Source organism: Spermophilus citellus, assembly GCF_964194105.1.
Source record: "Spermophilus citellus genome assembly, chromosome: 10".
Lineage (NCBI taxonomy): Eukaryota > Metazoa > Chordata > Mammalia > Rodentia > Sciuridae > Spermophilus > Spermophilus citellus.
The window spans coordinates 82,796,705-82,809,050 of record NC_138197.1 but is presented as its reverse complement, the minus strand read 5'-3'; the positions used below and the strand labels follow the sequence as shown (position 1 = coordinate 82,809,050).

Here is a 12,346-nt window from a genome sequence, read left to right as displayed (position 1 = left end):
TCATGGTAAAAATACATAACATTAAACTCATTCTTTTAATGATAATTTAAGTATACGGAACAGTAGTGTGTTAACTATATTCACACTGTTGTATAATAGATCCCTAGAACTTTTTCAAATTGTAAAATTGAAACTCTATACCCATTTAAGACTAACTCCCTAATCCTCAGTCCATGGAAATCACCATATTTTGTCTCCATGAACTTACTCTAGATACAGGAGGAATCACACACTATTTGTTTTTCTGTGACTGGCCTATTTTACTCAACATAATGTCCTCAAGGCTCCACTGACAGGACTTCTCTCTTTCTCTGGCTAAAAAACATAACAATAAATGTACATACTGTCATCTTTATCTGTTCATCTGTCAATAAACATTTGAACTGTTTCCACTTCTTGGCTTTTGTAGAAAACATTTCAATAAACACAAGTGTGCAAATATTTCTTTATATCATATTTTCTTTTGGGTATATAGCCAGAAATTGAACTGTAGGATCACATGGTAATTCTATTTTTTTTTTTCTCATTAAACTTTTGTTCCAATGGGTCTCAAAATTCTGTGACAGATTTTTGGTCATGTTGTTCCCATTAAAAAGCACTGATTTTAGCCAGGTGCGGTGGTGCATGCCTGTAATTCCAGTGGCTTGGGAAGCTGAGACAGGAGGATCCAGAGTTCAAAGCCAGCCTCAGCAATGGCGAGGAGCTAAGCAACTCAGTGAGACCCTGTCTCTAAGTAAAATACAAAATAGGGCTGGGGATGTGGCTCTGTGGTTGAGTTCAATCCCTTATACTCATTAAAAAAAAAAAAAAAAAAAGAAAGAAAGAAAGAAGAAAGTACTGATTTTAAAAACTAACAACTGCCACACACAAAAAACAAATGGTCCACAAAACATTCTCCTTTCCTTCTGAAGGTTTTACAATACATTTTTATCATTTACTAGTCTTTTACTGTTAAACGGCCAATTGAGACAAAAAGTCTGAGACCGTTCTTCCACCACTGAATAAGACTGGGGTGGCAGGTGTTAAGGGTAACATTTATATAGCCTTCTGAGCTTTCTGGGCAGACTTGGTGAACTTGCCAGCTCCAGCAGCCCTCTTGTCCACTGCTTTGATGACACCCACACCAATTTGCCTCATATTACAAACAGCAAAACAACCCAGAGGAGGACAGCCCAAGAAGCTATCAACACACATGGGCTTTCCTGGAACCATGTCAATGATGGCAACATCACCAGATTTCAAGAATTTAGGACCATCTTCCAGCTTCTTACCAGAACCAGCTTCTTACCAGAACAGTTATCAGTCTTTTCTTTCAGCTCAGCAAACTTACAAGCAATGTGAGCTGTGTGACAATCCAGTATAAAGGCATAGTCAGCACTGATTTACCCTGGATGGTTCAGGATAATCAACCTGAGCAGTGGAACCAGATGCTTCCATTGGTGGATCATTTCTGCTGTCACCACAACACTGCCATGATGAACATCTTTGACAGACATGTTCTTGACATTGAAGCCCACACTGTCCAGGAAGAGCTTCGCTCTGAGATTCATGCTACATTTCAACAGACTTTACTTTAGTTGTGACATTGACTGGAGCGAAGGTGACCACCATGCCAGGCTTGATAACACTAGTCTCCACTTGGCCCATAGGGACAGTACCAATATCTCCAATTTTGTAGATCCTAGAGGGGTAGATGCAAAGGCTTGTCAGTTGGACGAGTTGGTAGCAGGATGCAATCTAAAGCTTCAAGCAGTGTGGTTCCACTGGCACTGCCATCATTATGGGTGACTTTCTATCCCTTGAACCAAAGCATATTAGAACTAGGCTCCAACATGTCATCATTCCTACAAGAAATTGGCACAAATACTACTGTGTCAGTGTTGTAGCCAATTTTCTTCAATGTAGGTGCTGACTTCCTTAACAATTTCCTCATATCTCTTCTGATTGTAGAATGCCACAGTGAAATCCATTTTGTTAACACCAACAATTATTTGGTGACTTGTTGTTTGCTTCAAACCCAGTATGTAAGCCAAAGGGCATGCTCACAGGTCTGTTCATCTTTGGATATACCAGCTTCAAATTCACCAACATCAGCAACAACAATTAGGGCAGTACAGTCAGCCTGAAATATGCCTATTTTTGATAAAGTCTCTGTGTCCTGAGGCATCAATGATAATCACATAATACTTGCTGGTCTGATATTTCCACAGGGAGATGTCAATGGTGATACCACACTCATGCTCAGCTTTCAGTTTATCCAAGACTCACGTATATGTGAAGGAGCCCTTTCCCATCTCAGCAGCTTCTGTCGCAAAATTTTCAATGGTTCTTTTGTTGATCCCATTATGTTTGTAGATCAGATGGCCAGTAGTGGCGGACTTGCCCAAATCTACATGTCTAATGACCTTTCCATTTTAGCTTTGATTTAGCTATGGTTTTCACAACACCTGTGTTCTGGTAGCAAACAAGTTATGAAAAAGCTAGTAATTCTATTTTTAATTTGAGAAACTACCATACTGTTTTCCACAGTAGCTCCACCATTTTACATTCCCATCAATAGTACACAAAGGTTCCAATTTCTCCACATCTTTGCCAACACTTGTTATTTTCTATTTTTTTTTTTTTGCCTGTTTCTTTTTTCTGTTTTTCATAGTGACCATCCTAATAGGTATGAGGTGATATCTCACTGTCATTTTGCTTTGCATTTCTCAAATGATTTGACAGGTTGAGAATCTTTTCACATGCTTGTTGGATATCTGTGTATCTTTGGAGGAATGTCTATTCATGGCCTTTGCCTATTTTTAATTAAGTTACTAGGGGTTTTGTTGCTATTGTTGTTGACCTGTAGTTTTTTATATATTCTGGATATTAACCCTTTATCAGACATACGACTTGAATGTATTTTCTCTCATTCTAAAGATTGCCTTTCTGAGTCAGGCATGGTGATACATGTCTTTTTTTTTATTGGTTGTTCAAAACATTACAAAGCTCATGACATATCATCTTTCATACATTTGATTCAAGTGGGTAATGAACTCCCATTTTTACCCCAAATACAAATTGCAGAATCACATCAGTTACACATCCACATTTTTACATAATGCCATATTAGTAACTGTTGTATTCTGCTTCCTTTCCTATCCTCTACTCTCCCCCCTCCCCACCCCTCCCATCTTCCCTCTCTACCCCATCTACTGTTGTTCAATTCTCTCCCTTGTTCCCCCCCCCTTTCTCCTCACAACCTCTTATATGTAATTTTGTGTAACAATGAGGGTCTCGTTCCATTTCCATACAATTTCCCTTCTCTCTCCCTTTCCCTCCCAGCACTCGTCTCTGTTTAATGTTAAATCTTTTCCTCATGCTCTTCCTCCCTGCTCTGTTCTTAGTTGCTCTCCTTATATCAAAGAAGACATTTGGCATTTGTTTTTTAAGGATTGGCTAGCTTCACTTAGCATAATCTGCTCTAATGCCATCCATTTCCCTGCAAATTCCATGATTTTGTCATTTTTTAGTGCTGCGTAATACTCCATGGTATATAAATGCCACATTTTTTTTATCCATTCATCTATTGAAGGGCATCTAGGTAGGTTCCACAGTCCAGCTATTGTGAATTGTGCTGCTATGATCATTGATGTGGCAGTATCCCTATAGTATGCTCTTTTAAGGTCCTCAGGGAATAGTCCGAGAAGGGAGATTGCTGGGTCAAATGGTGGTTCCATTCCCAGCTATCCCAGGAATCTCCATATTGCTTTCCAAATTGGCCACACCAACTTGCAGTCTCACCAGCAATGTACAAGTGTACCCTTTTCCCCACATCCTTGCCAGCACTTATTGTTGTTTGACTTCAGAATGGCTGGCAATCTTACTGGAGTGAGATGGTATCTTAGGGTGGTTTTGATTTGCATTTCTCTGACTTCTAGAGATGGTGAGCATTTTTTCATGTACTTGTTGATTGATTGTATGTCCTCCTCTGAGAAGTGTCTATTCAGATCCTTGGCCCATTTGTTGATTGGGTTATTTGATATCTTATTGTTTAATTTTTTGAGTTCTTTGTATATTCTGGATATTAGGGCTCTATCTGAAGTGTGAGGAGTAAAAATTTGTTCCCACGATGTAGGCTCCCTGTTTACCTCTCTTATTGTTTCTCTTGCTGAGAAAAAAACTTTTTAGTTAGGTGATACATGTCTTTATCTCTGGGACTCAAGAGGCTGAGGCAGGTAAATAGCAAGTTCAAGGCCAGCCTCAGTAACTGGGTGAGACTCTGTCTCAAAATAAAAAATAAAAAAGGTATGGGGAAGGTTGGGGCTGGGGTTCAGCGGTAGCGCACTTGCCTGGCATGTGTGAGGCACTGGGTTTGATTCTCAGCACCACATATAAATAAATAAAATAAAGGTCTATCAACAAAAATACTTAAAAAACAATCTCCAGTGTGTCTGTCTGTCTGTCTGTCTCTCTCTCTCTCACACACACACACACACACACACACACACACACAAATGCCTTTTCAAATTGTTGAGAGTTTCTTTTGAGGTGTGGGGAGTTTTTAAGTTTGATGTAATACCATTCGTTCACTTTTGCTTTTGGTGTCAGTACCAAGAAATCATTGCTAAATCCAGTGTTATAAATATTTTCTCCAAGGTGTTTTTTTTTTAATTTTTATATTTTTAAGAAACTTCATGATTTTAAGTCTTCTATTTAGGTGGTATGTCCATTTTGAGTTTTTGTGATATAAGGTAAAGATACAACTTCATTCTTCTGGTAAGTGCTGTCTTCCTTAACAATTTCCTCATTATAACTTTTCTAGCTCTACTGTTGAAGAGGCTGTCCTTTCCCCATTGAGTGATCTTGGCATTCTTATTAAAGATCATTTAGCCATATATGCAAGGGCTTATTTCTGGGTTCTCTATTCTCTTCCACTGGTCTTTATGTCTTTCTTTGTGCCAGTAGCCAACTGCTTTTGATTACCCTCGTTCTGCAATATGCTTTAAGATCAGGAAGTGTGAGGTCTCCAAATCTGTTCTTTTTTTCTCAAGATTCATTTTGACAAGTCAGGTCCTTCAAGATTCTATAAATCTTAGAATGAATTCTTCTATTTCTGTAAAAAATGCTGTTGGAATTTTTATAGAGTGCACTTAATCTGCAGATCACTCTGGGTAGTATGGTCATTTTAACAAAATTAAATCTTCTAATCATGAATGCTGGATGTTTTCCCATTTGTGTCTTTCTTTCAGCAATATTTTTGGCTTTTAGTATACTGGTCTTTGGCCAGCTTGGCTAAGTTTATACCTAAATATTGTATTTTTTTAATTCAATGGTCAGTAGAAATGCTTTCTTAATTTCTTTTCTTGAATTGTTCACTGTTAGTGTATAGAAATACAACTGATTTTTGCATGCTGAATTTGTTTATTGGCTCTAATAAGTTGCATTGAACAGATTCTTTAGGACTACTTACATATAAGATCATGTCATCTATAAACAGACATGTTTGCTTCTTCCTTTCAAGTCTGGATGACTCATTTCTTTTTCTTTCCCAATTGCTCTGGCTAGAACTTCTAGTACTATGTTGAATATAAATGTAGATATAGGCAACCATGCCTTGTTTCCTTTCAGGAAAGACTTTGAAGTTTTGATTGTGATATTAGTTACTGATTTTTCATAGAAGGTCTTTATTATATTGAGATAGTTTACTTCAATTCCTAGTTTTCTGAGTATTATGAAAGGGTAATGAATTTTATCAAATGCTTTTCCTAAATCAGTTGAGATGATCATGTGTGTGTTTTTTACATGACAAACAAAACAACATGGTAGACAACATGAACTGCTTTCCCTATGTTAAAAATATCCTGTGTTCCAGAAATATATCCCAATTGGTCATGGTTTTAATGACATGTGTGTGTGTGTGTGTGTGTGTGTGTGTTGCTGGGGACTGAACCCAGGGCCTTGTGCATGCGAGGCAAGCACTCTATTGAGCTATATCCCCAACCCTTGATGATCTTTTAATGTGCAACTGAATTTGGTTTCCTTATAGTTTGTTGAGAATTTCTGCCACAATATTCATCAGGAATGCTGATTTATAGTTTCTTGTAATACCTTTTGACTTTGGAATCAAGGTAATATTAGCGTCATACAGTGAGTTTGGAAGTATTTTCTTCTCTTCAATTTTTTGGAAGATTTTTGAGAAAGACTGGTGTTAATTCTCCTTTCAGTGTTTGAGTTCACCTGTGAAGCCATTTGGTTCTGGGCTTATCTTTGTTATGAGATGTTTGATTATTGATTCAATCTCTTTACTAGTTATGATTCTATTCAAAATTTTTTGTGATTCCATCTTGGTAGATTATCAGTTTCAAGGAATTTCAAGGTTATACAATTTTTTGTTGTATAGCTATTCATAGTTGTCCTTTATAATCCTTTATACTTTCGTGGCATCAGCTTTCTCCTCTCTCATTTCTGAAATTAGTTAAGCATTCTGTTTAGTCTAACTAAGGGTTTGCTGATTTTATGGATATTTACAAAAACCAACTCCCAGTGGTATCTATTTTTCTATTTCATTTATGCTGTAATTTTTTATTATTTTGTTCCTTTTGCTAACTTTGGATTTAGATTGTTCATTTTTCTACACCCTTGAGGTGTAAAGTTAAATTGGAAATTTTAGATTTTTCTTCCTTTTTAATGAAGGTATTCCTTACCATAAAGTTCTCTCTTGATAGTACTTTATGGCAACTCATAAGTTATATTTTCATTTTCATTTGTTTCAACATATATTCTTATTTCCCTTCTGATTTATTTTTTGAACCATTAAGAGTGTGTTGTTTAATTGCCCCTATTTTCTTTCTTCTACCAATTTCTGGTTTTATTCCACTGTTGTCAAGGAAGATGCTTATTATGATTTTAATCTTCCTAAATCTGTTAAGACCTAAATTTGTCTTATATGGTCTACCGTGATCTATACTGGAGAATGTCCCATGTGCACTTGAGAAGATTATGTGTTCTGCTAATGTTGGGTCCAGTATTCTACACATGCTCTTAAGTCCAACTGGCTTACAGTGTTGATCAGGCCCTCTGTGTTTCCCTACAAATCTTACTGGTCTTATGTCCACTTGTTCTACACACTATAGAAAATGTGTTACTAAAGTCTCTTGTGTTGTCTACTTTTGTTCATTAAAAGTTACAAATGTGAAAATATTATGATACTGAATTTAATTAATAAAACTAAAAAGAAACATAATGAATCATTTTCTTTTTTTTTATAATGAACCATTTTCTGAGAAATACCACTTGAATGTTTAGGAGGAAACCATAACAGAAATAGCATTACGATCAAGAATATTACAACATATTCCACATCATAAAGTTATGCAAAAAGAGATATAACGTGGATTAGAAGTAAAGAAAAATATTATATTTCTTATCCTTGATTCCATCAAATCTTTAATAAATTTGCTTTAATCTGTGAAGACATATGAAAGAGTATAAATAAAAGCAGAATATACTGGATACTATAATTTTAATTATTATTCATATGAGCTACAAAGTTGAATTCTTTTTGCTACAAATTATTTAGAAATTATTTCTGTAACAACTGCAAGAAATACAAAAATCAGAATCTTCAACTTTTATCTTAGAAACTTGAAAATATTCCTAACTATAGTAACAAAGACAACTCCAATTTTAATTAGTCAGAAATGTGAACATGGATATCGCATCTTACTGAGTCCTTCTCCTTTTGTTTTTATTTTATTAGTTCTTTAAAGTTACATATAACATTAGGATTCACTTAACATAATTAAAAAGCATGGAATATAATTTGCTCTAATTCTGTCCCAAGTATTTCCCCTTTCCCCCCTCTTCCCTCCCCCTACTCTCTTCCCTCCACTCTACTGATCTTTCTGCTATTACAGTTTTTTTGTTTGTTTGTTTTTTTAAGTAGTGCCTTGTGGTTACACATAATAACAAGATTCACTGCTGTATGTACATAGGAATGTTAGGGAAGATTCATTCCACTGTTCTTTCCTTACCAATCTTTCCTCCTTCCCTCTTAACCCTTCTTCAACTCCACTGATTTTTCTTCTTTTTTGATAGAATTCTCCCTACCTTTTCTTTTTTTCCTTATTTTGGGCTAGTTTCTGCATATCTGATAAAACATTTTAACTCTGAATTCTGCTTCTGGCTTATTTTACTTAGCATGGTAGTCTCCAGTTCCATTATTTAGTGGTAAATGCCACAATTTCATTCTTCTTTATGGCTGAGTAATACTCCATTGTGTATATATACCACATTTTCTTTATACATTCATCTGTGAATAAGCTTTTAGGCTGGCTCCATAACATGGCTATTATGAGTTGCATAAAAAGCTGAATTCTTAAAACATAAATCCTATGCTGCTTTGAGATAATAGGTTATTACTCTCCTTGACATACATTATAAATACTATACAAATGCAAATAAGATTCAAAAAAAGGACAGAATGAAATTTTAGAGTACCTGAGAGAACACTTGTATGTAATCAAAAACAATTCTGTAGAACTGAATTGAAAAAAAAACTAACACCATAAATAGATCACTTTCTTTAAAAGGCACTGCATATGAATATATACAAATATGTATGGAAAATAGCACTTACCAAAAGACTATAAAACTGCTTAATCAGGACAGAAACCACTCTCAGCAATCGCATACAGATAGGAAAATATGGTTTTTCAACAGGTGCTGGGGAAGATGAAGTACTTGAACCTTGTCTGAACTTTATATTTGGAGAAAAGAGCTTTATCACAAGAGGACATACTCTTTCTTTGAGGAGGAAACTAAATTCCTGGTGCTATTTGCAAAGAAGAAAAAAGAATGAAATTAGTTCGTACTCAATACCTCTAAAATAGTCTTGCTAGCAAATAAAAATCAGTATAAATAATTTAGCTTAATTGTAAGTATATATTTTATTATTTTACAATTTGCACACAAATTTGAAACATTGCTGTTAAGAGGTCTTAGAACAAAATATTAATATTTCAAGAGTTTCTTCAATAATCATTAAAAAGAAACATGAATGATTTTAGAGTTGAGGAACTGGTGCTCATTACTAGAAACTTTTAATTGGATATTGGTGATTAAAAACAAAGAATAAAAGAAAACAGATTTCACAAATACAAGCAAACAGTGTTGAGTAGACAACTGAGGAGTGAAAACCTGATTAATAAAGTAGAATAAGTTATAAAATTCACTGATTATATTTTGCAATGAATAATCCCATTCATATAGAGAAGATTTAATAAATAACTTGGTTTTGTGCTAGTTGGATTACTTGAACAGAACACAAGCTGGTGAAATATGCAATGACAACCTAGCACAATTTTATAAGATGGAGAATTTTTTAAAGAATTCTTAAATTTTATTTGTAGTCATCATATATTATACAGAAAACCTCCGTTGATTCTCATTCTCTGTGTTACTTAAGAGTAGTCTCATTTTAGTGACAAACTAGGCACGATCTGCACTTAATGATTAACTTCAAGTATATTTTATTTTGGTGTTTTAATCACATAAAATTTCATTGAAGCTATTATAAACAAAGAAAGAATCATAAAAATCATCCAAACTAATCTTTTTAATCTTATGGAAAAGGAATATAAGTCTTAGCCCCAAACTTCAAGATGCATGTAAGTCCAAATAACATTTTGCATGTCTCACAGATACTCCAAATGAATATGTATGAAACTAAATAATATCTTTCTTATAATAAAAGTTCTGTCCACCGAGTACTTCATCTTAGCAAATCATTAACTGCTTGGCCAAAAAGATAGAAGTCACCTCTAAGACTGCATTTTTCATCACCTACTAAACTACTTCACTTATTGATTCAGCAATTATTTGCCAGGCACTGTGCTAGAGAAAGGGATACAGAATTAAGTGCAATTTTCAATACCCCTATCCTAGAGCTTATTTTTTAGAAAGGAAAACAGCTCCTATGCTAATGTAACTGCTCTTGAAATACACTCTGCATGAAGTATTCTTTTTCCATTTTTCCTAAATCTAACTTACTTCATCCTTCAAGTATAAGCTTAAGCATCATCTCTTCTATTCATCTCCACTAGTCTACCAAGTTTGGTATCCAAGTTATTCATTTGCATAGTATTTTTTAATTGTTTTTCCTGAAGAGCAGTCATCATGTGTTATCATTAAGTTAATACCTTTCTCCTCATTAGCCATGAATGGGTCATACGGGCAAGGATTTTACCTGTCATATTCTTGGCATGGAACACAGACCAATACACTGTGAGTGACTGGTAAATTTTGAATATATGTGTGAATGATGAGTAAAAGAAAACTAATATCTGTCTCTGAAAAATTTTTTCAGGACTAAATTCTAAGATCTTTCATAGAAGAATTACTTTATCTCTCTGTATTACAGTAGGAAGGATAACAGAAATTTCATGGGTATAATAAATCTGAATATGTTATTATATATCAGGAGATAATAAATACTATAAAAAACAAAGAAGGATTGGAAAAATAAGTGTGCTGACATTAAAAAGTGTGCCATTTTACACAAAGTGGTTAGGGAAGAAATACCTGTTAAGTAGACCATTGAGCAAAAACCTCAAAGAAATAAGAGTAAACCACATGGAAGAAAAGCATTCCAGATCCAGAAAACAGTAAATAACAAAGGCCTTGAGGCAAGAGTGTGCTTGGGTGAAGTATGGCTAAAGGATGAGGCCAAAGCAAGAAATGAAATGAGATAAAAGACCAAAGAAATTGAAGACTAAATTATGGCAAGTTCCACATATCAAAACAGGGCTTCATCTTTTATTCTGGGTAAAGAAGACATTAACTGACATATTTCTAAAAAGGACTCTAAAGGCTGAGTGCAGTGGTGCATGTCTGTAATCCCAGCAACTCCAGATGCTGAGGCAGGAGGATCGCTAGTTCAAAGCCAGCCTCAGCAGATTAGCAAGGCACTTAGCAACTCAGCAAGACCCTGTCTCTAAACAAAATATAAAAAAATGGCTGGGGAACATGGCTCAGTGGTTAAGCACCCCTGGGTTCAATCACCAGAACAAAAAAAAAAAAAAAAAGAGAGAGAGAGACTAAAAAGATATGACTTCTTGGAAAAACCCATTCGAATATAGTGTTACATACACATACAAGATCCTGGGTTCAATCTACCAGCACTACCAACACACACACACACACACACACACACACACACACACACAGGACAAGTGTACACCATAGGAGATCAGTTAGGAAACTAACACAATAATTTAGGTGAGAAAGGATTTGACAATGATTATTGTGGTAGAAATGATTTAGAATTAATTGGGCCCTGAATATATTTTGAAGATAATGACTGAGATATAGGATGTAAATAAAGAAGAAAGGAAAAGAAGAGAAGCTAATTTGGAATTTGGTTGACATGAGTTCAATTCCCAATTCTATCACAAACGATGAAATCTTGGACAAAGTATTTAACTTTATGCAAGTTACAGTTTCCTCATGGGGACAATAGGAATAACTAGTACTTTTAAGGCATTTGGGAAAATTAAAGAAAATATGATGTGTAAAGAATCTGGCACATAGCATTTAGATGACAGTCAAACAATAGTGATTATTATGACAATAATAACCATTTTACACAAAACTATTGGACAAGTTATATCTACTGCTTTTCCTACTGTACCATGAGGAAAGGAATCATCAGTAAATACAATTCATTATCACCAAAAGCAGTTAATAGTTGCTTAATGTATACCAAAAATTATGAACCACATAAAAGTAATTTCAGCTCAAATTCTCAAGCCCAGAAAGACCTTACACTATTTACACTTGATTCACACATTTTTTAGATAAAAACAATGGACAAAATACATTACTTAGGGAGGGAAACAGCACAGTAAGAGAAAGAGCTAGATTGTGGTTAAAAAATGCAAGTTCAAGGCCAGCCTCAGCAATTTAGCAAGATCCTCAGCAACTTAAATACGCTGTCTCAAAAAAAAAAAAAAAAAAAAAGACTGGGGATATAGCTCAGTGGTAGAGAGCCCCTGGATTCAATCCCCAGTATAAAAAAAAAAAAAGTAAGCTAATACTAAATTATTATATGTCTAAACTCTGGGGCTTTTAAATCTTTGCATTTATTAACATATAAAAAATATGGGTTTTTTTGAAAAATATCTGAAAAAAATTAAAGATTTATTTTTTTAAAAAATACTATTAATGGCTTACCTGTAAAAAGACTTGTGGAAAATCATTGAGGACTGACTCAAGCAATTCAAGGCCAAATGTCCGAGTCATTTCTGTCATGCCTACTAGCCAGTAAGGGGCATCAGCATTAACCAATTGACAAAGATCCTGGAAA

At 34.8% G+C, this 12,346-nt stretch overlaps 1 protein-coding gene across 6 annotated transcripts in view; it reads right to left on the bottom strand.

Annotated features, from left to right (window-relative positions):
- Positions 1–12,346, bottom strand: part of MON2 (MON2 homolog, regulator of endosome-to-Golgi trafficking) — a 112,381-nt gene that overhangs the window by 73,892 nt on the left and 26,143 nt on the right. For 4 of the 6 annotated variants that reach the window (XR_014024070.1, XM_081309961.1, XM_081309962.1 and 1 more), the window contains 2 exons: positions 12,214–12,339; positions 8,621–8,815 (listed from right to left, as the gene is read on the bottom strand). Coding sequence is in view for 5 of the 6 variants with exons in the window: in XM_081309961.1 (XP_081166087.1) it covers positions 8,621–8,815; positions 12,214–12,339 (321 nt within the window). In the remaining variant the exon portion in view is untranslated. Of the gene's footprint in view, positions 1–1,330; positions 1,620–8,620; positions 8,816–12,213; positions 12,340–12,346 lie in introns of those variants that run through there. The other 2 variants (XM_081309964.1, XM_081309965.1) reach the window with 2 other exon arrangements.